This window comes from Myripristis murdjan, chromosome 6 (assembly GCF_902150065.1).
Source record: "Myripristis murdjan chromosome 6, fMyrMur1.1, whole genome shotgun sequence".
In the NCBI taxonomy this organism is placed as follows: Eukaryota; Metazoa; Chordata; class Actinopteri; order Holocentriformes; family Holocentridae; genus Myripristis; species Myripristis murdjan.
The window spans coordinates 19711811-19739509 of record NC_043985.1 but is presented as its reverse complement, the minus strand read 5'-3'; the positions used below and the strand labels follow the sequence as shown (position 1 = coordinate 19739509).

At 41.6% G+C, this 27699-nt stretch overlaps 1 protein-coding gene across 2 annotated transcripts in view; it reads right to left on the bottom strand.

Moving 5' to 3' along the window:
- Nucleotides 1–3354: 3354 nt before the first annotated feature.
- The window catches only part of frmd5a (FERM domain containing 5a), a 72730-nt gene continuing 48385 nt past the window's right edge, over nucleotides 3355–27699 (bottom strand). The window contains exons 2-14 of one of the 2 annotated variants that reach the window (XM_030053775.1): nucleotides 20162–20266; nucleotides 18152–18194; nucleotides 17784–17862; nucleotides 14540–14637; nucleotides 13470–13593; nucleotides 12268–12355; nucleotides 12012–12100; nucleotides 11509–11572; nucleotides 11216–11307; nucleotides 9668–9742; nucleotides 8934–9002; nucleotides 8626–8732; nucleotides 3355–4142 (exon numbers count right to left, since the gene is read on the bottom strand). In XM_030053775.1, the coding sequence (XP_029909635.1) occupies nucleotides 3556–4142; nucleotides 8626–8732; nucleotides 8934–9002; nucleotides 9668–9742; nucleotides 11216–11307; nucleotides 11509–11572; nucleotides 12012–12100; nucleotides 12268–12355; nucleotides 13470–13593; nucleotides 14540–14637; nucleotides 17784–17862; nucleotides 18152–18194; nucleotides 20162–20266 (1620 nt within the window). In that variant the 3' untranslated portion in view covers nucleotides 3355–3555. The remainder of the gene's footprint in view (nucleotides 4143–8625; nucleotides 8733–8933; nucleotides 9003–9667; nucleotides 9743–11215; nucleotides 11308–11508; nucleotides 11573–12011; nucleotides 12101–12267; nucleotides 12356–13469; nucleotides 13594–14539; nucleotides 14638–17783; nucleotides 17863–18151; nucleotides 18195–20161; nucleotides 20267–27699) is intronic. The other variant, XM_030053776.1, reaches the window with a different exon arrangement.

The window sequence follows — 27699 nt, the reverse complement described above, 5'->3', positions numbered from 1 at the left end:
AAGAAACTGTTCATGAATGATAAATACCTTATGTTGCAATGGACCACAATGTATTTGAATGGCTGCACCTTTAATGCTGTTGTTTGGGCATGGACCTGCTGTTTCTGATTTGTAAACCATGGCTGATGATCACACTACCAGCAAAAGTCAGACATCTACCTAATTTGTAAGCCAACTCCCATGAGAAAAAAAAGAGAAGAAAAAAAAAGTAAACTGTAAACATGACACCAACACCTGAAATGTAAAGGTAAAAACAGGTTTGTCACCAAAAACATACCTGTACAGATAAATTAAGACACACAATAGAGCCAGACGTTTGGGGCTGCCCAATGTACATTTGAAACAGCTTCAGACACAGGCTTGCATTAATACATCTTCATGGGAGATCAATCTTAATGTTTTCACTCGTAGCCTATGAAATTAAAGGGTGGAGTCGTCCATAGTATAGCTGGGAGGGATTTCCTGCCTTTCTTTCTCCATTCCCTCATCTTTGTCACTTTGGTAAACTGCAGAGTTAGGATCCAGGCACAGGGGGAAAAAAATCTGTCACTTAAAATGAAACAGCAGAAATAAAATCAAAAATAAAACGGCAGAGCAAACACTAGCTATATAAGGAAATGGATTTTTATAAAATATCACTGAATGTAATCGTAACTGCCTCCACGGTCACATGATCATTGTAGTTAGAACACCAGTAATTTCGTAAATAGTCGGTTTTACAGAAACAAAGATTTTTTTTAAATTTTTTTTCAATTATCAAACATTATTCATTGTTGGATTTCCATACACAAGTTTGTAGTCATGTCTATTTGCTCTTACAGTTTTTACTGATTATTGCTCATTGAATAATGCTGCCTTAATTGTTGCATGTTCAGAAAGACCATTGAAGCTACATAATGCTGATAGATGAGTAAGAAACAGCTGACCTTTGAAAGAGAAGTCCTGCTAACAACCCTGCCTGGCTGGACTGCTCAGTGTTGTTGACCTTCACTGTACTGTAGATGTCAGCAAAGAAGTAATAAATATGAAGTATGCATGTCCACAAAAAAATCTCACTAACCAAGTCAACGCAGCCCACTCCACCCCGGCACCACCTCAGTGAGGGCAAAGCGCTTCATTCTTTGCAATTTACTGAATGTGACTGGCTTGGAAAAATATGATTTCATACTTGAATAATATATTCCTCAGTACCAAGTTCCTGTATGTTTCCTAATCTGGTTCTAATGGTGCAATTTTCTCTTTGTGCCAGAAATACTGGCGCTGCTCCCTCGGCCAAAGATAACTGATGTCCGTGAAGAATGATGAGCTACAGGAGTGGACCCAGCCACACTGCGTGAATGCCTGATGCATGCTATTGTGTGGTCAAGATGACACTTAACCAAGGACTGACATGCTCTGATCACATGGGAGCAAACTTGCACTCCACAAAGGAAACTAGCACCGTCAGGGCTTTCAGCGGAGCAGCTGTAAGTGTGTGGGGGTTTGTGGTGTTCAACAGAAGGCCAAAACAGGCAACCCTGTGCAGCCAAAAGAGTGATGAGCCACCAAGTGCTCACATCTTCCATTCTCAAGTTATTTTTTTCTACACGCTTTAAAAAGAACTGAGTGATCACTACAGCCTCACCAGAAGGCCTCTGACATCATTCCTCTCTGCCTCTCCTTTCATTTCAAGCCTTTCAATTTCCCTTTCAGTGATTCTTTCTCCCCGTTTGCAAAAAATACGACCGTTCTCTGCCGTCCACCGTCATCACCTTGAACTCTGTAACATTCCAACATACAATCACATTAACACACTCACACCTGCACTTAGTACAGGAGGTAGACACGCAGTACAAAAACAGATTTTACCCAGAATCCTGCAGCCATGACAAAATTATTGCTCTCTCGAGCTCTGAGGCAGAAGAGTCTGCACAGTCACCTCTCAAAACTATGAAAGTAAAAGAAGATGTGGGTTTGAAAGGTGAAAATATGTTTCTTGGAATATTTGGTATCTGTGGTGCTGTAATGACGCCAGGCTGTACATGTCTGAAATGACCATTTGTCTTGGTGTGTAGAAACTGTGCATACGCTGAAGGCTGCGTCGCTGCTGGTGGAGTGAGAGGTGTGATCGGTGTGGAGTGGATCTGGATAAAAACCCTGTTTTTCAGTCCCCCCCTTCCATATTTCCATAAATGCTTTTGACCTCACTTGAAACACAGCGCTAAAAAAGGTATAATTTAATCTTCAATAACAAAATAACATTTCAGTTCTGTTAAAATATACATGGAAAACCTGTCAATATATATTAGGAAACAAACTAATTTGTACAAAAAGTACATCATTACTCTTATTCTAATAATAATATAGTATGATACATAAACCTAAGAGCAAGGTTGATATGAAATCAAAATAAATCATAAATTCTTTATACAAAGAGATAACCGAAATTCACATTTCAACTTGATCAAAAAAAAATGTCAATCAAATTAATTTGAGAAATAATGACCAAACAAATGAGCACATTCAAACGTACTGAAGTATTAAAACCATATGAGCATTGCACATCTATCTAGACTATTTTCTATTGGTGCCAATGGTGCCTTGGTTGATCAGGAATATTTCTCTAAACCGTATCTGACACTAGTGGGTCACATAGCTCTATGGTTACTGGTTTATTTAACTGTATCCTTTATAAAACTTTAGAAAAAACAACTTTGATCTTCACCAGTTCTACTTTGTACACCATTGCATGTATACTTAAGTGTAATTGTCTCCTACAACACTCCACAATATTAAAACCTGCCATCAGTCGCCAGCATCTTCTCAGAAAAGGCATTTGGTAATCGTCCTGACTTTTCTCTGTGTCACGCACCAACTCTGAACCGCCGCTAATTCCACACAGATTATTGTTTTCCTGATGAGGTGAATCTGCTGTTTGACTGTCTAGTTCACATCTGATAATATCTGATGGGGATGAATTCATCTCAAAAGACACGACGTTACCTCACATGTCCCTCACAGCTGCATTAAGCCTAACCTAACTCACTTCCATCTTAATTCTGATGACTTCGCAACTTTCTTGGTTTCCGTTCACCCATATGCTTTCCTTATGCAAATACATGTTTAGAAAGAATAAATAATAAATGAAGGCAACATTCAATTTGTTGCAACAAAATCTCCCGTTCCTAAAAAGGAACTGTTTAAAACACTTCAGTTCTTTGATTTCAGTTTCATATTTTTTTTGTTTGTATTATTTGAAAAAATAAAAATACCTGAAATGACCTGAAATCAAAAAAAAGAAAAGAAAAAAAGGGGTCTTCTGGCTTCATAGAAAACTAAAAAAAAAAAAAAAAAAAATGCAAAACGGAAGGGGGGAAAAATGGGGAGGTAACTGAAAATGGAGGAGAGGAGAGATCCTGGCCTGGTGCTACCAGGACTGGTCCAAGGTTTATGTCTGCAGGAGGATGATGAGAGAAGCAGGGTTCATGGTTGGGACGAGGCTGCCCTCCATCACTCCGGAGTCCTAATCTTCTTCTCAGGCCCCCGAATGGGCTTATGAACTCTACGGCCTCACTCTCACTTGTTAATGAGCAATTCGCCCACCCAGCGGAGCTTGCAGGCAAACCACCGTCTGAGGGGACAAAAGTATTCGTAATGGAACTGCTCAAATTCGGGGGTCTGGCGGATATCACGTAAAAATGCAATGTCAAGGTCTGACTCGGTGAGGATGATGAGGAGGAGGAGCAAGACAAAGAGGAGTCCAATGGTCACAAGGAGCAAACGGAGGACACTTAAGACAAACTTATTCACCTGTTCCACTTCGCTGAGTGCCGAGTCCCCCCCTGCACCCTCTTGTGCCGATCTACCGTCCGCACCAAAATCACCCCCTTCCCCATGTGTGGGAGTGCCTGCCTCCGACTCCTTTTCCTCCTCAATGCTGCACGGTGCTCCATTGATCTGGCGCGACACAGCCAGCTCCATGCTGTGCTCGGCCACCGGGGTGGGCAGAACACTGTCGGAGGGACTGTAGGCCTCATCCGAGATCACCGCCGACCCCTCGCTGGCGTCCGTGGCCTGGCTCCGGGAGCGGGGCATGAAGCTTTCCCCGTGGGACACTGAACGCACAGGTGTAGAATGGGCACTGTCACGCAATGACTCAAGACCTTGCCAGGAGTGGAGGGAGGAGAAGGAGCAGGGTGGAAGAGAGGGAGGAGAGAATAATTAATTACATCACTTCTCACAAATTAGCACAGATTAGATTTTCATTTGGACTAATATTCACCTTAGCATCAACTTGGGCACTTTTGGTCACTCTAGTGTCACTTTATTTGCACTGTCCAGTGTTAATATGCAACTTATTATCACCTTTGCATCACCTTAGAATTAAATTAGTATCATTTTTACATCAACTTTGAATCATCTTAGTATCAACCTGGCATCACCTTAGAATTAACTTAATATCATCTTTGTATCAGCTTGGAATCATATAGCAAGGCATAACCAATAAAGCTGGCATGTTGGTGTTGTGTTCACAGACACAGTATACAGTGGTGCAGAGAGGCTTCTTCTACTATTTGCCCAGTCATTTAGTGAGTGCAGACATACAGGCTCCAAGCTGAGAGCAGAAATCTGATCATGCTTTCCCCAGGGTGAAGCAGACAGGAGGAACAGGGGGAGATATTGTCACTGTACAGAATGCTAATGAGCTGATGCGATAGTAATGTCATTTCCAATGGAGATGAGCCCAACTGTATTTTGAGTACACGTTTCAACGTGCTGGGAATTCAACAGCCATGCAGAGCGTATGCAGCGATGTTTACTTGAGAGGACACTGAGTGATATGATAATTCAAGCAAGCTTCTCAATCAAATGACCATGAAACTTTCTTTTTCATGACTACAACATCCAGAGCGCTCAAATCTGTGACCAGACAGGTGGCAAAAGTACATCACTGAGTCAGCTTTGGGAAATTAATATTTTCTAGGATGCCAATACTGGGCTAAAATAGAATCAGAGATTTTCCCCAACACCAATATCTAATACAAATAACCCTGAGTAACAAGTCAATAATAAAAGCAGACTGCCCAGATTTTTCTCCATTTTAGGAATACACAGAAGGCTGTATTTTTTCAAATGGTGGGAACAGGAAGGGTTTTATATCAGTTATGTTGTTCCACAACCCAACATTAAAGGTCCAAGCTGTCTATTCAGTAAAAGTAATAGATTGGACTGGTACTTGGTATCAGCATTGAATAAAACGGTGTCTGTGAATTCTTACATTTTAAAATAGGATACCACAAGTAAGACCCTACAGCATTTGAGCATCAAAACCTCATAGACGTAATCTAAAAGTGCAATATAGATGAACCAGTAAACGTACTCTTTGATTTCATCCTCATACAAAACCTATAGTCACTCTGACTACATTAAGCCCATGCAATCAGACTGGCCTTTGCCTAATTAAAGCACAACACAACAGGAAGAGGAATCAGACATAACAAAGATAGAGTATATATTTTTAACCAACAGCCATCCAACAATGGCTTATTTTCTAGACATGACGAATGTTCAGCAACAGAAGTAGCAGTACAGTACGGCTTAGTCTCAGCACAGTGTACTGTATCTGTTATTGCATATGAGCAGTGGCTGACTTACTGCTGACTCTGTCACATTCCCCAGAGTGTCACAGCAGCAATATTACACCTTCACTCTAAAGGGGAGGGATTAAAATTCAGCTTTTGAAGAGGAGGCAAATTATAAAACTACAGCATGTGCATTTCATTCAGACATGATAAAAGAACTCTTCCAAACCCCAGGAAATGTATGACAGATTATGTCCGAGGTACAGTCTGAGCCACTGCTGACACAAAAGTTCTGTCAAGGGAGAAGCAGGAGGAAGGTATAAATGCTAGACGGCTGTCAGCGGCCATCTTTATTCGGTGCTGATCTGCCTCAGTTTATCCTACATTGTGCTTACGACTGTAGGGCAGCGAGCAGAAAGCCGATGTCTCATTTAACTTGGCATCTTTCAGAAGACAATGATTGAAGAACTGCCAAGCTCAAACTCTTTAAATTCATAAACTAGAACATCTGACAATTTAAAAAGCAGCACATGAACCAAATGAACACCACTGGTCTATAAATCTAAAATTAATCATCTCATATTGACTCTTTGGAACAAAATACAGCAGCTTTATAAAGAGTCTGTAAATATAAATCAACAGAATAGAGCAGTAGAACCTAAAAGAAAAGTTAAATGTGTGCTCAATCACTGTGACTGTCAGGAAGCACAGGCACTAAACAGGCACGGCGTCATTCCTACTCTGCCAGCATTGATGTGGTAGGGGGTGATTAAAATAGAGACAGAGATTGGCTTCTCCATGTAAAGCGCTCTCCTGGCTGGGTCTGCGAGTTTACCTGGAGGTGTGCTGAGCTGAACGCAGGGCAGAGGGGTGCCAGGGACAGGGGAGGCGCTGGCAGACTGCGGCCCTGTCAGAGCAGGGTAGAGGGGCAGGACGCCTAGGGCCTTCCCCAGCATACGAGGCCCCAGGCTCAGCACGCGGACCTTCACATCCCGGTAGCAGTGGTTGATCATGCGCAGGTGGACATTCACCCTGGTGGTGATGCGGATCAGACACTTGACCATGGCTGTGGCGGACCCTACTGCTGCCGCATGCACGTGTATATCCTGCGCTTATGGTCCCTGTCCCTGGAGTCCAGGCCACGATCTTGCGGTGTGTTAAGCCGGTGGGGTCTGCCTTAGTTACGGTTGGTGGAGACGAGTGTGTGGGGGTCAAGCTGTCAGTTTCTGCGGCAGTTCTAGGATCACCAGCATTGGCCTGGCTGGGTCAGACCCCACCCAAGCAAGTGACATACATGGAGAGCAAGACCCTAGCTATTTTCAGCTGGGGTATTAATACTCATGTAAGACACCCTGTCAGCACACTTAGGGGGTGCACACCTCTCATAGCTCTGTTGAACCAACAGCAATATACCCTCTCAACACACAAGCATGTGTGTGCCGGCTACTGAACGCTAAAAGCTGGCATGTAGCTCGAGTTTTATGCACATGAAATGCGGGGCTCAGCTGTAGCAGTGACAGGTTGCGGTGGTCGCTTTCACCCGGGGCCGTGCAGAACTGTCAGCCTGCTCAGTTTGTCACAGAAAGAGAAGCAAGAAGGCCACCTGTTCTGGCTGAGAAGCCTGCAGGTGGGCTGAATAACTGACTTCAGCTGCCCTTGTATCAGCACAGCATATACACAAATGCTCAGAAATACACACACACACACACACACACACACACACACACAGTCCCACTGCTCTGGGCTCTGGCACTGAAACAGAACCGGCTGACTGACGCACACACCTGCAGAATGTCCCTCCAAGTATGAACTGGGCCAAATGGCTCTGGTTACGCTGTGTTTGTGTGTGTGTGCGTGTTTGTGTGTGTGCACATGCACGGTGTGTTTTCTGCAAAAAGGATGAGCTTCACAAATAGCAGTAATGACTCCCTGATCCACTTAAAAACTTTCTGAATTTCACGCCAGCCCGTCTGTTGTTGGCATAACACAGAATTCAAAAATGCATCTGAAAGGCACAGATTACAACTGTTTCCTGAACAGTATTACAGGTACAATAAATATAATAATTTACTTGCTATAAATTGATTTGAATGGCTGCTGAGATTTTAAGCTCTAGAAATAACTAAGCTATTCCAGCCTCTTTGTTTTGTTTGGGGAAACCTTCCCACACACACACACACACACACACACACACACACACACACCAAGCTATTGTGAACTGTGTGTGGGAACACTAGTCTGTAGAGTATGGTGTTAACCAGACTAGCACATGAATTTCCAGCTCTTGAATGCCCAGTCTTGTTCTGTTGGGTTTAAGTAATGTTATCATATTCACCTCATGCTGTGTGTAGCTACCCTTAGCCACACTGTAAGAAAAACACTGGCTGCTGATTGCTCATTGATGATGTCATGATGTCACATTCACTTCACATCAGAAGGAAGGTATAAAATAATTAAGTGAACAGGGAGGTAACGTAAGCTTATGCCGCAATTCTTCAAGTCTCTTTCAAAAGATATCACTATTAAACCATCAATTTAATCAAATATACTCTTCCTATAGTATGATAGGAAGAGTTGGTTTGTTGTTTTTTAAGACTTGGAGGATAGTACTTAGAAGGTAGCACAGTAAATACCATATGGTGAAACCAGTATAGCACAGCATTATGAGTTGTTGTAGCCAAAATATAGTTGTTTGCATTGTTTCCTATGGCGTTTGATTGACCTGATTTTACTTGTAGCTCCTTTAAACATCTTTAATTTGTAAACCTAAGTTGTGGTGTGGTGTAAAACTATTGCCTCTGACCATGATAAATGAAATATTATTTAGCTTATAACTGCCAACCTCTTGAGTCTGTATGTATATGTGGACAGAACAGCCACTAGATGGTGCTAAGACATCATACCTTTAAAACAATGAAGTGCTCATGTCACCGGACAAAGATGACTGATGAACAATAGCATACACTCTTATACTGTTGGCTTCATTCATCTTTTATGCGCACATAACTTCAATGGCAAAGGCTGACATGTGTGGTCAAAGCCAGGTGTGAAGCTCAGGCCTTACCCTCCATGATAGATATATGGACAGCTCTCCGGCGGGTGCGTGGTACACTGCTGAGGCGTGGGCCGTGTGTGATGGATGGGCAACTTCTGCTGGGCACTAGGCCAGCCCTGCAAAGACAAACACAGGTACAAAAGACAACCATCACTGCACCGAGAACGGCTATAATTGGAGGTTACTCATACTGTAGCAAGCAGAGCTGTTAATAGAAAGACATATACAGTGGTTTGGTGCCTAAAAAGTGAAAGAAAATGAAGCAAATCAACATCTGATTGAGAACATTCGGACCTCTCCTGAATCTGTAACTCTACCTGTGTATTTCTGGAGGTTCTCGTTTGATTTTGGCACTCTGCTCCATCACCTCTTTTGCCACTCGTCCACTGTTATAAAGCATAGAGACGATGCTGAGGATGAGTTACACATGCACAGTCACACACTCATGCATACAACTAGCCAGACACCCCGGTGCCACACAATGTCATGAAAGGCATCGCTGCAGTGCGTTAGTACAGTGCGTGAGCATCAAGATTGAATTAACCCGGTGAACTCGGCTTTCTCAAACTGAATTACCGCCCTTCTGACAAACACACACACATACTCACAGCCAGAAAAAGCAAAACAACAAGGTTTGCCCTTCAACAGCCAAACTCAGCATTCTGCTGACTTGGCTTGTGATCTAATTTCAGTCTTCATACATGAATACTGTTAAAAATGTACTATGTAAACTTAATCTTTAACTTAATCTTTATTTCTGATTATCTATCTGTGAAATCTATTGAATCTATTAAGTATCTATTGAATATAGGACACACAACATGACATGACTTTTCAAAACTGCCGAGTACTCAGTCCCCTTCTTTTTGCCCGTGTCCTCCAGCTTGCAAGGTGTCAGTCCTATCCTCTGGGTAAAGCAGGCTGACGTTATTGCACAGAGGGCCAAGAGGACTTCCCCTCTGGGGCCACCTCTCTCCACCTCCAGGTGGGCGCTTTCTGCAGTGTCCTCCCCTCCCTGTCATCAGTCATACTGTCCTGCTGTGTACTCTACCTGTAGCGGAAACGGCTGCCCTTGAAGAACAGGTTGCTGCTGGACACTGTCCGAACCTGACTTGACTTCTCAAGCCTGAAGAAAGGAGGAAGAAAATAAAGAAGAGGCAAAAGTTAAAAGACAGATTCGATGTCAGCATTTCTGAGTTTCAGGGTTGGATAGCTAATCTGTTTATTGTTAAGGGTGTGAATCTTTGGCTCTCCAGAGATTGAATTTGCTTCATGATTCACTAGTTAGTGATTTGATTTAAGATTGATTTTATTTTTCAGAATGATTCAGTTTGATTTGAGTAAACAGTAATTCAAGTCAACAGTTCACTTGATCTCTTTATTAAGTACACATACAATCCTGACAATAACAATTAAACATTAAACATTGTTTAGTCTACCAAAGACAAAAAAGCTGATTCAGTTCAAAGCATTTCATATAAATTCAGGTCAAAGTCAGAATGATTCATTCTATTTATTTATATTAACAGATCAATGTAGTTGCATGGTTACGATTTATAATCAGTACATCAATGCAACAAATGAACTGTTACATTAATAGAGTGGTAACCAGTGGGAGTTGAGCATATTTCAGCTTGAGGATTGGGGCATGAACTGCTAAAGAGGAAATTTTAGGAGCTCCGGAATTAAATTTGGGAATATGATCTATGAAAATAACAAAAAATCCCACCCTACCTGAATGTCTAGTTGTTTCGTTGTCAAGTGCTCCATTTTGAATTTCCTCGATAGCATACATTTGTTTTGGGAGCATAGGCTACTAATATGACTGCACTGGAAAGCCCTGTGTTATGTGTAACATTTGCCATCTGAGTCCCAGAACAAAGCAGAGCTAGAATCAAATATCCTTTTATTCAATTATGCATGTCCTCTTCTTGCGATATAGACATTACATTCTCTAATGGCTCCATACACTATTCACCATGTTTATATTGTCATAGTAAGTGCAGCATCAATGTTTAATGTCGCATGTTTGCTTTCAAACCATATGCAGGTTCCTCTGGAGCGCAGAGCGTCTCCATCATATGCCCTCCTGCCTTTTAGACCCAGAGACTCTTTATTAAGGCGGTATCATCAGTCTCCCACTGTGCCGAGTCATCAAAAGGTCATTTCATACTAACACCATCGCTGCTTCTGCTGAGCTCTGCCCTTCATTTGCCACCCCCTCCCTCTCTGTGTTACATCCCCTCCCCCTGGGTGCTCTTTTCTTCTCTTTTTTTCATCACCTTTCCAGGGTGTATGGAGAAGATGAGACCCACACCATTAGTAATGGGTGAGACAGGAGAGCTATATCTCAGAAGGAGTGCTGAAGTGCCGGCAGTCTTGTGCCATCGCACACTCATTCACTAAAGGTCAGCGGCACCACACACCTCATTTTCCCGCTGACAAACAACCCAGAGGGCAGGGCTTTTAAGGATCTCAATGTAGCATGACAGCTGGACAGCTTTCACAGATACACAACAGGTAACTATGCATCATGACATTATGGGGGGAAAAAAGAGAAAAACTGGAATGAGATGAGGGGGGAGATATGAGCACTTACTTGTAAAAAGCTTGGTTCTCCACTCCGCACTTCCACAGGTGCTTGCATGCCTCAGGCGTGGGCGCAAAGTACGTCAAGATGATCTTTTTATCCTGCACGTTGGAAATAAAAGGCCGTGCAGGACAATATAACAAAACTGGAGAGAAACCACGGACACTCTACTGCATGATCGCTTGGTGTTGCTCATATAAGTATTCAATGCAACATGACAAGAACATGCTACATCTCCCAGCAGTATTGTTACAACATCTGCTTCACGCCCACTAGCACCATTCAATAATTTATGCTCTCACCTCCTTCTGATTTGCATATATATGGAACGTCTTGCCTTCAAACTTCAGTTTGGTCACCTCGTTCCTGGCCAGGGGAGCAAAACAACAGTTACACCAACAGCCAGTTCAGGAAAGCCACAGCATCATTAAATATTCATGACAACCACTGTGAGATCACATAAGCAGCAATGGATCTCCGTGTTGGGCTGACAAAACAAATAACTCATAATATTCCCTGCAGACAGCGGACGGGGAATGTTGAAACCTGAGTGCTGTTGAAGGCAAACAAACAAAGCTATTATAAATCCTGGAAAACAGGCTGTGTTTAGTTCTACAGAGGAGGCCTGTCTTCATTGTCGCAATATCCCTGTAAATGCAGCTTTGTGATTTGTCAGTTAATAGTGAATAAACAATAAAGGCTGTACTTCGACAGATGTCTAAGTAGAAATAAGTAGGTGTCTATTATTGTCTAAGTAGGTGTCTATTATAAGAGAAGGCTACTGGTATCATACTTCTTGGCTCACCATTTAAGAAAATGAACTCTCTTATTTCCCTGAAGCACCACAAAACCAAATGGCGTGAAGGCAAGGAAAGCTGGGTTTCCAGATACATCCTGTAAGAAAGAAAGCATATAATACAGTCTCAAGTTTTAATAACAAATATATCCAATTAACATATTTAAAAGTCCAAGCTGGAGAGCTTTAAAGCTTTAAAAGATGAACCTACAAATAAATAAATAAATAAAGTGGAACAGCAGTGTTTTCAGAAATGCCACCCAACCTTGCATGGATGAGGATCCACACCATATGTTTCCAGCATCTGGGCTTTCTGCAGGAAATTCAGCTCTGATGTTTCAGGTGTCTGTCCACTGGGAGAGAGCAACAGCAAGCCAAACATCTGTGTTACTGCTCCGCGTGCATCAGCAATGTAATACAAAATGTGTTACAGTGATATTACAAGCCACAGTGAACCCAGACGAGTACATAGAAATGTGTTCCTCGTGATGCGACTCATTCATTTAGACAGAACCCTCTCTTTCGGCAAAGGAGACAGAGAATAGACAGAGATTATAACCAGGGAGGCCAAATATTGATATATCTGTTTATACAAAGTTGTGTAAAATATAGTTAAGGAGCACTTATTGGGTACATTGGATTAAAATCTGTTACATTTAGACTGTCAAGCCTGTACCTTATTATGCATTCATCGTGCTCTGTTTACACTAATCTGCTGCTCACTAGAGGGCAGCAGAGTCTCATAGTGACTGCTATACCGCTCCTAAAGCTGTAACACAAGACTTGGTTGATGTAGTTCCACCCCTATTGTGTCACTCTGCACAACACTGAACTGGCAAGAGTGATAGTTATGATCTCTTTTCCTTCCTGAACTCCTTATGCTTTGATTGTGCGAGCCAACATTAACCTCTAAGTGGCCTCTCAACTAATGGCAACATGACCAAGACGCGTAACACCGTGGCTTTTCACATTAGAAATGACAAAACACTAATTTCAGCTCAATTTGAAGGAAAGTGCTCTTCTCAGACAAATGGCTACATCGTTTTAGCAACAGCATTATCTGATTGGTTTCATTTACCTGACCTTGTGTGGGGGAGCAATGTCAGTGTGTGTCCACTGTGTGAATCATCACCAAGAGGCCAAAGGAGATGCTACATCAGCCAACCGGCTGCCAGAGAGAGTAGTGTGACCCCTCGCTAATAAATGTGCAAATAAAGAATGGGACATGTGCTCAAGACACTCCAGCCACCTCAGGCCTGTTCTCCACTCTCCAGTCAAATAACTGACAATATGCTGGACGGCCAATTTAGTCCAGTCCGATGGCTCCTCACAGGAGATTCTGTTTCGGCCAGTTAAATGTTGTGTCACATGTTCAGCCCAAATGAGTTCAATATCTGCATGTATGTGAGCCAGAGAGATTTGCTCGGCAGGAAGACAGTCTTGGGATAAAAATATTTCAGCTCTTACATCAGCTCTGTCTTGTGTATATCTGCAATCCTCCGCTCCAGCTTCTCTGAGTGCTTAGGGAAGAACTGGAATTTGGAGCTGTAGCCTTCAGGATGCTTCCCAGGGTCATAATCACCGATCTCAGCTGGAGGAAGGCATGGAAAAAAGCAAAATGTACATCTGTTCACAGACATTCACAGCAAATAAAAGGTGTTATCGCTTCACAGGCGGCCTAACGGCTACAATCTTCAGCACACAGCTCCTCTTGCCAATGGAGACATGCTGAATTTGCACAGGACTATTTGCGCTCCTTCATGCCACGCTGCTCTCCCTCAGATGACCCTGATGCTGATTTGTCTCTGCAAGGAGGAGCTGACCAGGCAGCCCATCTTTAATTCAGCAGCCCCTACTCAACAGAGGACCTGCCTTGCCTTCCTACCAACACTAGGCTTTCTGTGATGTCAGCTGCACCACCATACTGTGTTCTGAGAGTGTGTGTGTGTGTGTGTGTGTGTGTGTGGGTGTATATGTGTGGCAGGACTCAACGAAATCGAACTGCAGAGATGATAAGATGCCAGATAACACTTCAAAGACATAATTGAGCGTGACTTGTTGTTTATGAAAAAGAGTGCGCAAGGCATTGAACTAATTATAATGCACCCTATAACCTTTTGCTTTGTAGTAGTTCCACATATATATTGGCATGGAAGACGCATCCTCTGGGCATGAAATGCTTATTTTCTGTTTTAATGACTAGCAGTAGTCACATCTCCTTTAATCAGGTGCTGGGCAGGGAAGCAAGGTGTTTAAGGAGCACTAGATCGTGTAGGGATTTCACTCTCTAATATTTTATGTTTTAAACCATGAAAACCGATTCCGTGTGGAAAAGCACTGAAGGCATACCCTGCCAGGCGCATACTGCACCTTCACTGTATGAGCTAATTCAATTATTTTTCCCCAAAAAAATCTTTTTCTTTTGCAGGAGGGATACATCAGCATAGCGGGCCATAGGGCACTGCAGGGCAGAGGTCATGAACAAAGTGCAGAGCAGTGAGTGGTGCAAGCCAATTCCATCTGTCATCTTCTATTACCTTGAAGGATGTAGGCAGCCAGCATGGCCGCGTCCGAAGTTTTACACAGGAGCCGACCGTGGTAAAGATCTCTCTTGATTTGCAGGAAGACAAGATATCTGTAGAAAAGGACAAAGATGAAGGAAAATGACACTTACTACAACAATATTCAGAAATACTCCTAACCAGTGATATAATTAGGCTTATATTTCTTAGTGAAAACCCAGAAAGACAAATGAGAAAACAACAAGGAAGCAACAGCAAAACAACAAACCTGACAAACCGCAAAAGGATGTTGACTTCGCTTTCCCTTTGGGCGGTTTGAATATTTCTTTTTGATTTAGCTGAAATGAGGATTTTGTTATGGGGTAAGGAGGTTTAAATGACTGTGGGGACAAGTCTGAATAAGGAGGCCCTGAAGCATAAAGCCCCTGCCAAGGCTTTGCTTCTCTTTTAGCTTCAACCAATCAGCTCCTGAAGCTTGGGTGTTAGTCTCAGACAATGCACTGAAACAATTCATTATGATCAGTATCAACAGAAAAAAGTGAAGACTCCTGCACACAAAATTCACCGCTGATGTGTCTTTTATTGTCTGTTAATGTTTTGGCACAATGTATTTATCAAGACCTTTCTCATAGCAGAGGTGAATTTTGTGTTTGGGAATCTTCATTCGTTTTCTAGGCATGATTAAATAGGGATCAGGCGCTTTCCCAGCGCCATGTTCGGGAGTGCCCATGGCGTGCACGTTCTGTATTAATCATCCCATTATTACACCACGGCGCTTAATACCATTAGCAGGGACCATTTTATAATGATAGGTCCCTTGGTGTAAAATGACCTCAATTCTGAGAGTCCGTTAGGATTGTAAAATTCTTGTCAGTTTAGTGCTTAAGTGGGAATGAACTCCGGTAATGTTATCACACTTAGAAGCCGAGAGGAGAGAAGAAGTCATTTAGTGGAACTTCAACTCTCCTGTTACAAAACCTCGGCCATGAGCAGGAAATGAGACATTCACCCCTCTATTTTTCACCATCATCCTCGCAGGCCTGCTCGCCTCTAACTAGGCCACTTCTAAAACAGCTATTAATGCGTCCTGTATGAAGACGTGTTGAAAAAGCACTTACATTTCCCCTGTTGTTCACTCAGCAGCGAGTTCAACAGACCCCTTTTCAAGGTGTGACAAGTGCACGGGTAATGACGTATCCATCCGCCACTTAACAAACACGCCTTTTACACACAAAATCGTGACATAACGCAGAATTTTTACAACACCTTATGGATTTAAAGGAGTGAAAGTATGTAATTACTGTTTCTGGCCCAAGAGGTGGACAAAGAGAAGAGTGTGTCTTGGAAGTTAGTTCCTAAATGTCAGGATCAGATTAATGATGTGTAGATGGAAAGTGTGTTACAGGTGTTGAATAACAACAAAGCCATTTTCTATATTTAATGGGAAAACTGACAGTCTGCTTTCCTCCTCTACAGAATCTTAACATGTCCACATTATCCCCACCAAATGTGATGAAAGGTGACACACACTGAAGGGGACGTCTGTATAACTAATAATTTATTTGATCCCTCGCTCAACCCTTTCCACTCCCATCATATCACTGTCTCCTCCCTCCCTCCCTCCCAGCCTTTCATTCTCCTCCTTTCCTTTCTCCTCTCAATCAGACCTCTTTGTCCCATCAGCTCCAATCATTATGTACTCATCTCCCTGCACGTGAGAGTGGAGAGTCCTCTCTGTGGTCAGCAATAACTGCTTGTAGTTGAAGACAAGCATTTTTACATCCCTTATGTTTCACAAGCACATGCTGTGATGTCATTATCAGGCAATTCAGGGTGTATTGGTTGTGGTTAAACTCTCTATTCAGGGCAGAGTGTGGATTTTCTGGGTGACCTCATTGCAAGCGGTGCTAGGAGATGAGGAAGTCAGACAGAAATGCAAAAATGTGATCCCAGGCAGAACCGGCTGCATGTATATCATTTAGAGGAATTTGCTGGTCGGTGACCCTCAGTTCTCCTTCGTGCCGCTACAATCAGCCCGGCTGAGAGAGCAGAGCCAGGCCCAGATAGAAACCCAGCTAAGCTACACAATGCAACTGGGCATATTTGCAAATTGCATATTTGAAGCCCTCTTAGTGAATTATGAGACTCTACATGAGGTTGTGCCGGCCTAACTATCTAACTTAATTATACCCTTACAACCCTGCTTCTGTTGTCATATTGTCTGCTAGTGTGTTTTCTTTTGCATTAAGACTATATTGTAGTCAGCACCTACTGCACACCTGTCTGGCTATGACGGGGTCTCCTCTTTCTGTGGTCCTTCACAGGATTTATTACATTTTCTTCCCTGTTATATCTGAGTTTTCTCTTGAGGATTAAAACAGGTGGTGATGTCCTGTTTGTTGTAAACTTGTGGGCATGTACAGCCCTTTGAGACTGTAAATGTTTGAACTTCACTATTTTAATACTCCATTCTTTCAGGGTGGAAAAGTGTACATATCAAGGATTTCTTGTGGGCACATAAAGCAAATCTAGGAGGTCTCTGTTGAGTGAAATAGGGTGCCTTTGCCTACTGCAGCCCAATTTTGTCATTTGGTTTGAAAAATGTAGTGTATATGTACACAAAAATCTGGCCTAATGTACCTTTACATCTATATAACGATTTAAGATACCAGGCTCACATCATATTGGCATTCCTCTCAGCGTCACAATGTGCAAACTGTGTGATTTGTAATATTTATCACATTAATTTGTATCACAGACAATAAAGTACTGAGGCATTTTAATTATGAACACCTCTAAGTAATTTTTTAGAAGGAAGGGTGTTTGTTCTGTCCTAAAAACATTCTTGAGTGTACTCGCACGCAAGCCAGAAAAACATGGAGCAAACATATTTGCTTTTAAATAATCATACCAATATTACTACCAACTCTTTCCAAAGCATACCAGACTCTTTGAATGATTTTCTTCTTTTGATTAATTTCAATATGGTACAAAAATATTTTTTTGCAAAGATTTAAATCTTACTTGAGTGAACATATGAGTGAAATCAAGAAATTGAGAAAAAAAATTCATGCCTGTAATGTAGTAAAAGGCTAAAATTTCCAAAAACATTTGTCATTTTTTGAATGAAAACTTAAGTGATTTCTTCTCTGTCAAACCGGGAAAGCTGAATCAAAGGCAAACTCTTGCTGTGGAGAAAAGTGGATAGGGAACCTCTACCAGCTTGTGTGACATGAAAGCCGTTAGCAGGTGGTCATACCGGGTGATTTCCTCCTTGAGAGCAGCAGGATCAGGAGGGTAGAACTTGACTCTCAGACACATCGTGAATGGCGGCTGAGCTGGAGGACAGAAGCAGATGTGTGAGCATTTAAGAAAAGGGCAAGACCCCTTTCAACAAGGCTAGGGGGAAGAGTTCAAATGATAAAGTGGAGGGAAAAAACACCATATTGCATCAAATCACTGTAAGACAGCATAACTGAACTGTGTGGGACTGAGATATTAGTAATTTCATCATTCAGCTACGTAAGAGATAGAGAATAATTTTCCAAGCCAAAAATAAATGAACAATTGAATTGCTCAATTTCCAAAAATTACCCACATGAATAAACACCGACTGAAAATACTTACATTTCATTTGTTTGGCTATTGATTTCGTGAACTCCAACCAGTGCTGCATCAGCAACAGAAAGAAAGACACGCACAGAAAATAATTAGATGTGACAGATACGGCACATGCAAAAAAAATCACCTCTGATTAATATACACCACAGATCATTCATCTGACACTTTCGGTGTTAATTACCATAAGATTCAGCTGTTACTATTGACAGTTTCCAGAAGAAACCTGTTTGTGTCACACATGGTGTCATGTTAATAATGAGCAGCAGTCTCCGACTTCACTGTTCAAAATGAAATATCCACCCAGAATACGGCAAAGATTCATAGAGTATGGAGAATGAATGGGGCTTTCTTTTTATCATAAAATTATGACAATATCAAAGAATACTAGTGAATTAGATCTCACAGGGATCAAACGGCTCGCTGCCATATGACAGTGATGGTCTCTTGAGACATCACTCCAGCAGCACAGCTGATTAGCCGTCATGCTTTGACAGACAGTGAGCTCCAACTAGTGGTGAAAGTTACAACGGCTCCGTGTCTATGGCCAGGCCGGGATCCTGAATCATCCTTCATTCTCTCGGGGAATATTTTCTCTCTGCATCTTCCCCCTAGGTTGTCTCCTGCCCGACCCAGCCCACCCCCAGCAACAGCCACCAAAATAGTCCTGAGTGACAGCATAGCAAATGCAGCATCAGCAGGACCTGGTTCTTGTCTCCAGGACTAAAACATGATCTGAGAACATGTGAATTCTTCATGAATCAAGCAGTGCAGCTACAAGCCTCGCAGCATAACAACTCAAAGCACAGTGTGGGGCCTGATGGAGCAAGCGGCACTCTAAAAAGGGGTTCTGAATGAAGACAAGTTAGGAACACGACTCTTCAATCTGGCCGAGAATCTGTGCCCTGCTCTCTGTCTTCCCCTAAATCAAATCAAATAAATATTTTAAAGTGTATTTCACAAAATAAATTCATAGCAAAATGATTTACAAGGCAACAGGGGGACATAATTCAATTTACCTTCTCTCCTCCACTGCTTTCTTTCCTCTAGCCATTCTATCATTACCCCACCTCTATTTTTTCTATGAAGCACCCTTCTTGAAAACTGAGAAGAAAAATCCGCATATGATAAGAGTCCTTTTGTACTTGAATTGAGCCCCTTTTACTAACCACTGGGTGCGATTTACTTCTGTGCTTTACATTTGGTAACTAGAAAGGACATTGCTTTATATTTATCTCTAGGGGTAACTTTTGAAGTTGAACATACATATATTTATTTATTTATTTATTTATTTATTTACTAGTTTTGCTTTTCAATTCCAGTAATTATGTTACAAGATCACAGGACTGGTAAGTTGAGAAAAACATGAATTCTGAGCTTGTCAAGGCCAGTTTCTCCTATCATTTGCTGTATAAATTAACCGCAAAAAAAGGAAAAAAAGTAGACTGCAAAGCGCTTTGAAATTAGATTCTTTTGTCCTCTGCAGGGATTTTAAAGCAATGATATCTCACATTTTCAGTGTGAGATATCAATGTTTGTAGTTGCCTGTGCTTATGCTTATGCCTGTGCAGTGCTGATAGCTGGAACCTCTGCCTGAATGGTTATGTATACTTTTTATGAAAATAGATATTTGCTCTCAGGTCTCTCTAGAAAAAGAGAACTTGATCTGAATGGCACTACCTGATTGAATAAAGGGTGAATGAAGAAAATGTCAACAAGCATGGACATAAAGGCCCCATGCAAACACACTAGCAAGTCACTAAGTCTCATAAACCTAGTGACATTTTTTGATTCATGTGTCATTTCTTGATACTAGTGGACTGATCTGCCTTATTCCTTCAACATGTTTACACTTGCTCCCCAAAAAAGTCCTGAAACAAGTCGCTGGAAGAGGGGGATTAGCTCATCCTGTTTGCAGTTTTTTTCAGTTCTTTTCAGAAAAACATTTTTTTTTTTTTTTATGACTGAATAAGAGACTAAATTACTGGTTAAGATGTGTCTTCTTTGCAGTGTACATACCCTCTGCTTGTCTGGATCCACATATCTGATGCCAAAGTAGTCTTTCTCCAGCAAGTTGAGGTGGTGGCAGATGAGGTCAAACAGATACTGTCCCTTTGCATCCCGCTGCCATGGAGGAGAGAGGAGACAAGAAAAAAAAAATTTAAAAATTAGTAACTCAGCATGACCACAACAGCTGGGGAGATGAGGAGAAACTGCCCAAAGTTTGAGCGTGGGAAATAATTTCTGCTAGCAGACTGTGCCTCAGATTTTTCAAACCCGGCCACAGATATCTAAGATTCATCCAATATTAATACACAGACAGAGCCATCCACAGAGTCTGAAATAACCTCTTCCACAGCTAAACGAAGAGCTAAAAGAGAGAATGGATTAAATAAGATAACATATGGTTGGGTTTTTGCTAATGCCCTGCATTCTCAACATCCCTCCTGAGCAATGGAGAACATGAGAAACCGTCATGGCACAGAGAGAGAGAGAGAGAGAGAGCTGGGCATCCTCCACTGCTGCCAATACACATCTGATACTCCTTCCTTGCTGTTCACTGCATGCCAGGTTGCATTAAATAACGGATCAGTACAGAACAACAACTGCCCATCCAAGGCAAAACAGATGGACCAGACTGGAAATGTTTTTTTTTTGTTTGTTTGTTTGTTTGTTTTTTGCCTTCTCACTTTGAATTGGAGTATAATCTCAAGTAATCTTCTTCAGAATAATCTGCAACCCAAACTGTCGGATATTTCTGTGTGGTATCTTAAAGGCTTATGTGTAACAAGGCGGTATTTCATAACACTTATAGGAGCACTCCAGCGTTTTGGGCACAACATCCTTTTATTGATTTACCCAGAATGAGACAAGATGTTTGATACCATTTGTACCATCTGTATGTCCAGTGGTTTGGTTCCAACTAGCCTAGTCAAAGTCTGTCAAAGTGAAAAATCAAACTTACAACAACTCTGAAGCTGTTGAATTTACACATAATGTCATCCGTGTTTGAAATACACTTGGAATTACCTATACCTTCAGAGGAGTGCACATCACTGCAATTTATGAACGGACAATGAGTTCAGTGGTTACAGTTCCACCATCTACTTTCTCTTCACTTCTTCTTCTCCAAAGACTTCAAGTCTTTATGAAAAGGTGACATAAAATGCTACCTATAGGAATTGCACCACCGGACATACAGAGGTGAAAATGGTATCAAACATCTTGTCTCAGTCTGGGTAAGTTGCAAAAGGGTATTTTGCCCTAAACGTTCCTTTAAAAACAACAGCACACTGTAGACCCTGAGCTATGAGCGAGTCACCCGCAGTGCACACAGTATGGAGGTCACTGTACATGGCAAAGAGAAGACATATAAAGAGAGACATATAAAGGAATTTAAAGGGATAGTTCATCCAAGTACGAAAAATATATTTTCTCACTTACCTCTAGAGCTGCATATCCATCCCGATAGTTTCTGTGTGATTTGGCTCTATTGCATTCTTCCCTGTCTTCTAGTACCCCATTTGTTTGTGGGGAGTATTGCCTAGTGGAGAACACTTGCAAACTGTATCATTCTGCCTCTATTTCATACTCGGTGATGGCAGATAGATATAGTTTGTAGGTGTTCTTTGGCAGGAAATAGTTGCCAACTAAATTCTTCGCCCCCGAGCGCTGTGCATATCTGTGCCATTGTTTGTGGGAAAAAAAAGTTGTGACTGTTGAGTTTTTCCACAAGTGAATACCCATCTAGTGGAAGAAGGGAGACAGGGAAGACTGAAAGCATAATGGAAATTTTGCCAAATCACATAAAAACTATGTGGATGGACAGACTGAACTAAAGGTTAATATAAATCTAAGATGAAAGAACACAGAAAGATGGTTGAGGATCAGAGAGGACTGTCCACCCACCATTCAACTCTCAGAGCAGTGTTTTGCTTTTTATACCATTCACCCATTACAGATATTATTGGTATAAGTACATTTTAGAGTGATGATTACAACTGCAGCAAGCCAAAAAGCAAGGAAAGACACTGGAGATGGCACACTGTACATATATCAGTCAGTTACTCTGAAATGATTAAAACTAAACAGGAGAGAATCTGATTTGCACCAGAAAATCAGGGAAAAATTGGACTGCACAATCATGTCAGAAAAAATAATGATCTTTAACAGACATCTGGGTAAATTCACATGCCTGGGTATAATGTAGTCATGAGTGAGTGTGGATCTCATGTGCTGACTTTGACATTTCAGCACCTCGACTTCCGCGGCATTAAAGCGCTGTATCAGAACATGTTTCTGATAAATGTGAGGAGGTTGACGAGGTGGGAGTGATAAATCAACATCACCAACGGAGCAGAGATTAATGCTAGTGCCACTTTACTGCCTTCGCTGCTCTCCCCCTCCATGCCACGGGGACACCGTGCCCACGTGAACACACAGCCAAGCTGTCTCTCCGGGGGCCTTTTAAAGGAGCAAAGTAATGGGGTCAGTCAGCACACACACACTTCTTAAGCCTTATTCGGACAGGATTAGTTCTATGGCGGGAGGCGAGGTAATGTAATAATTACCAGGGCATCTACGCTATTTTAGCCCCCTCCGAATTCGCCATCTTGGTAACTTTTATGAACTGTCAGTATAAATTACAGCTTCTTTTAACTACAATGAAATGCAAGCCCCAGGAAATACTAATCCTATTCCAATTCAAATCCACATAAAATATTGCACCACTTAGTGTCGGAAATAACTTTTCTCAGTTTTATTCTTTGTTTGAGGTCTTTTGATAATGGACAAGGCACTAGTCCAGGACTAGTGCTGCACAGCCTCTCTACAAATCTGTATTAACTGTTGTAATTGTTTTATTAATCAATGGACAAACTTAGATGGAGTCGATATGCCCATCTCTGTTTTGACTGAGACTTGTTACAGAGATGCTTTATCCCATCTGAATGAGCCAAATCCATTACAGATGTTCTGTGATAATTACTTTGTACACTTTGTAAGGCTTTATAGTCACACTCCTCATGGACATGTCACACACAGCTGTCAAGAAAAAAAAAAAGCAGCTCAGACCGGTGAAGCTGTTCCTGATAACATGTCAGCCTTAAGTATTTTCACATTCTTGATACTGTACTGAAAAAAGGTATTAAAATGATGATGGTGTGATTTTTGCTGTGGTCTTATATCGGGAAAATACAATTTGTAGGGCCAGGGCATCTCTAGCATCATAATACTTTATTCAATTTTTTTTGTCACACATTTCACTTTTATGAACAAAACTGCAGCTCCTGCAATTTGGATATTGCACTTGGCCCTGTTGTGGCTGAATGGCTGAACATGATAGAGGAGAACAATGAAATGCGCATTTTGTAAACATCACCATCGTTAAACTGTTTATACCAGTTATATTGACTTTTTCCACAAAAAAATAATCAATCTTTCTTAACTAGTACAGAGCTCCAGTGATGTTACTGTTAATTATTATCAGGAGTGACCATTTACTCATTACTGATCATCATTATCATGTGCAACCATTAGCTCATCAACGATCATTATTATCTCGTGTGATCATTATTATCATTAGCTCATTAATGATCATCATTAGTTGCGACTTTCAGCTTGGAGGCACGTCACAGATCACTGACTCGTCCCAGCTCAGTGGCCCAGCCAGCGCCCGAATTCCACTCGACCAGTTTCACAGCAGCCATGTGACATGAAAAAGCAGGGAGAGACAGGTGTTACTGATGAAACTCAGTGAAGGGTCCGTTCAATTCAGGTCTACGTGAGCCAGGCTCCTGGTGTTGTGCATTCTGGTTCACTGGAACAGCTCTGCTTAACTTAAATAGAATTGAACCCTAATTAATGTCATTTGTAACACCCTGCTTTTTCATGTCGCAATGGCTGCTGTGAAAAGGGTCCATTCACTTCCCACTAAACCATGAAGGTCGGAAACTACATTTGACATCTACACCAATCTCAATACTTTTGTGGTCACAGAGCAGACACTATGCTGAAAATTTTGACTACCTGAGCAAAGTCCACCTACAGATGCTCTGTTGAAGAGAATGCATGCCCTCAAGTGTAAAAAATATAATATCAGCTGCTGGTCTCAGCCTCCAAAATGACTCTGGTTCTGAGAGGAGGCCATCCAAGGTGAAGGCTGGACCACATTTAGCCTCCTCAGTCCTCTTAGCTCTAAGTCTTTCTCTGCTCTTTTGTCCTGCGATGGCAGTAGGAGTGTCACTGGCAGCACTCTCCTCCATATCATTACTCGGGCTGCTGATAACAAGCACTTCATTAGGACAAAAGGTCTGTCAATGCTGGGCTTGTCTCTTAATGGCTGTGACTCTCCCTGACCAAACGTCGATAGGAGCTCCGTAACTCGAGGTAACTGACCTTTGTGTAGTGAGACCGAGGGCCTTCATGGGTGCCCACCACTGTCACTTCAAGATTATTCCCTCACAGTAACATTACCAACCAATCTGACATGCCAACTTACTGGATGTAGAAAAAACAGAAGGAGTTGTGGAGCTCGGACGTGCAAACACATGCACACACTGTCTCAAATAATCACACATGCCTGCTAACACACTCAAAAACATATAAATCCCACCAGACATGACAAAATTTCAGGTGATAATTGCATATTTCACTGTTCATAGTCACCACAGTCCATACTCTGTGAATAAATTAAAACTATGAGTCATACAACTTGAGCCCACTTGACTTAGAAATTCAATTTCTATGCACTAAAAGGATGAGAAGCAGGCTGAAAATATTTGTGATGTTGTGCAATGCTTCATTTCTCCTCCAGTGTCATCAGCGAGCCTAAAACCCTGCAAGAGGGAGCCAGCGACAAAGCTAAAAACCAAACAAAACAGTGAAACACTGCTGTATAGAGAGAGCACACTGAGTCAGAAAGGACACCTGCTCTTTTGTTGCAAGAAAGAGAGCAAGTTTGTTAGTATTCCACAGCGCTCCCACCACCCTCCTCCCCTCTTCGCCTCTCTTGCCCACCACCTCTGTCTCTGCTCAACACAGAGCACAGCTGCATTATTCCCCCACTGGTCTCTAATTACAAGATCGAGGTGATTGCAGGAGAGAAAGGATGTGCTGAGAAACGCTGGTGAATTTCTAATTAATACTAATGAACCATCTCCTCGCTTGGCTTGACATCTAAATATAACGTTAAAGCTTGACCATATTTGTGATAGAATTAGGTTTGAACTGTAGCTGAAATGTGTGTTTCACAACAGGTGCGATCAGATTTATAATATCCAACCCTGCCTTGGAGTATTTGTTGAATAAATAGACCCAGTCTCTCACCTTCTGTTACCAAAGACTTCAGAAATAAACTGTGTGCTCATGCATGGGAGTATGGATGGATTAGATCATTGAGACATTATTTCAGCCGTGGCCAAATGTCCCCGTTCTACAGTAAATAATGAAACAGCAACCAAATTTAATTAAATGTCAAACAGCATCATTAACAGATTTCTCTTGCATACTGTTCGGTAGAAACCCTCTACTGGTCGCAGTCAATTTGCTCATCCTGAGAGGAAATTAGGTGCCAACACAGGCAAACAAGAAAATGTTGTGTACCTCACTGGATATAAGGTGCAAAAAAAGGTAATAATCTAGTCTCATTGTAAAAATGGTAGAAAATTGTATCCAGGCAGTTTATTCAGGCTGCTCTGCTCCTTCTTAGCTGAATGCTCATCTAATCAGTTTTTAGGGTTTTTGTCAACAAAGGCATTTTCATTTGTCTGTCACAAATCCAGGATATAGCATGGTCATTTCGTGTGAGGTGGGATATAGAAAACACATTTTACATCGGTTATGCTGGCTATGATCTGAACATTTAATAGCCTAACACATGTCTACTTGGACCTATGGTGATCAGTGTATCCCGTGTGCTTTATGCAGAATAAATATCTGAATGTCCCCGAAACCCCCACAGGCTTCCTGAAAGGAGCCAATAGGCATCTCTAAATGACAGAGCAGGATTAAAAAAAAGTCTCTGGTGTGCTTATCACTGAAAACAACACGGCTGATCTTTTACTTCCTAAGGAGCCCCAAGAGGACAATGGGCACTTTCCTTTCAGATTAATCATTAAAATGGTCTCTATGTCAGCACAGGAACACAGACCATTAATAATAGATTGTATCACTTTATAGTGAGGGTGGGGGAAACATGATGCAGTTGAGTATGTGGGAGTGTGTGTGTATGTGTGAGTGTGTGTGAACAGTGTAAGACTTGGAGTGTACCTGCAGCATTAGAGCCCTAGGGTGATCGCTCTGGTTTCATAAGCAGATTACTTCCCCCAGTCCCAGGAGAGTGAGTGATCACAGCGGTTAGCGCAGCAGAGCCGCTGTGTCTCCAGGTCGAGCTGCATGAAGTTCAAGTCAAGACCCTGCCACTTCAGCTGGGGCCGGGAGCTCACAGAGGCCCCCCCCACATCCACTTTCAGCTGATAAAGAGAGCCTTTAAATGAGTCAGAGGTCTTCTCCATCCACACAGAGATGAATGTATTGCACAGCACAGTGAAAAGCTTCACATCAGTTTCTTGTTTTAAAGCTGAAACCGTGACTTTCTGCACGTTGCGATTCCATGGCACCTCAGCAAAGACGGGGGAGCATGAGACATTTGCAGAGTGAAAATGTCTTGAACGGGCCAGGTAAAACAAATGCAATTACAGTGAAGTGGAAAGTGAGTCCCATTTTCATTTCTACTGTACACATTATGATAACCCATGGGAGTTGTTGGACCATGAAATCGCTCAACAAAACCCTGAAATACTCTGGTGTTCAGATGAGAAAAACTGGAATGGTTGTTTAATTTTGATGTGTTTAAGTCCTCTAACTTTATGTCAAAACCCTGGAAAAGCAAGCAAGATAGTTTGTTTACTTAATAATTACTTTGATCTGTTATTAATATATAGTAAGCCTCTACCTGTGATTTAGGAGTTTTGTCCTCCTTGATAATGGTGTGATGTATCTGAAATTGAAAGATGTTTTAGTTGTCTCTTTGTTCCTTTATTTCTGCTGTTTGATAATGTATGCTGTACCCGACACAATAATAATATTTCATTCATTCATTTTTTTATTATATAATTTACTACAAGGTTGAATAAGGGTGTGCCAATTATCATATAATCGTGTGACTGCGATTATTTAAACCAACATAATCGCTTGATTACATAAACAGTCACTTTCATATACATCTCAGTTAGTGTGCTACCTGTCTTTCACTGTTTCATTTTAATAATTTTAGATCAAATTATTAATAAGAGTTAGTCATGTGTATTAACTGGAGAAATGCAGTGCACACCAAGAAGCCTGTGACTAACATCAAAAGATGTAGGCTAGGCTTGAGACCAATAAACATTATATATACTTAAAGCAGAATAAGTATGTCCTGTTATTAATTTTATTTGGTTTATTACTGTCACTTGTTATTTGTATGGGCTATATTGGTTTACTAAGCATTAAAATTCTGTCTATTGTGTTAATCACCAATAACTCAATCTTCCTTAAAGATGTGCTTGTTATTGGAG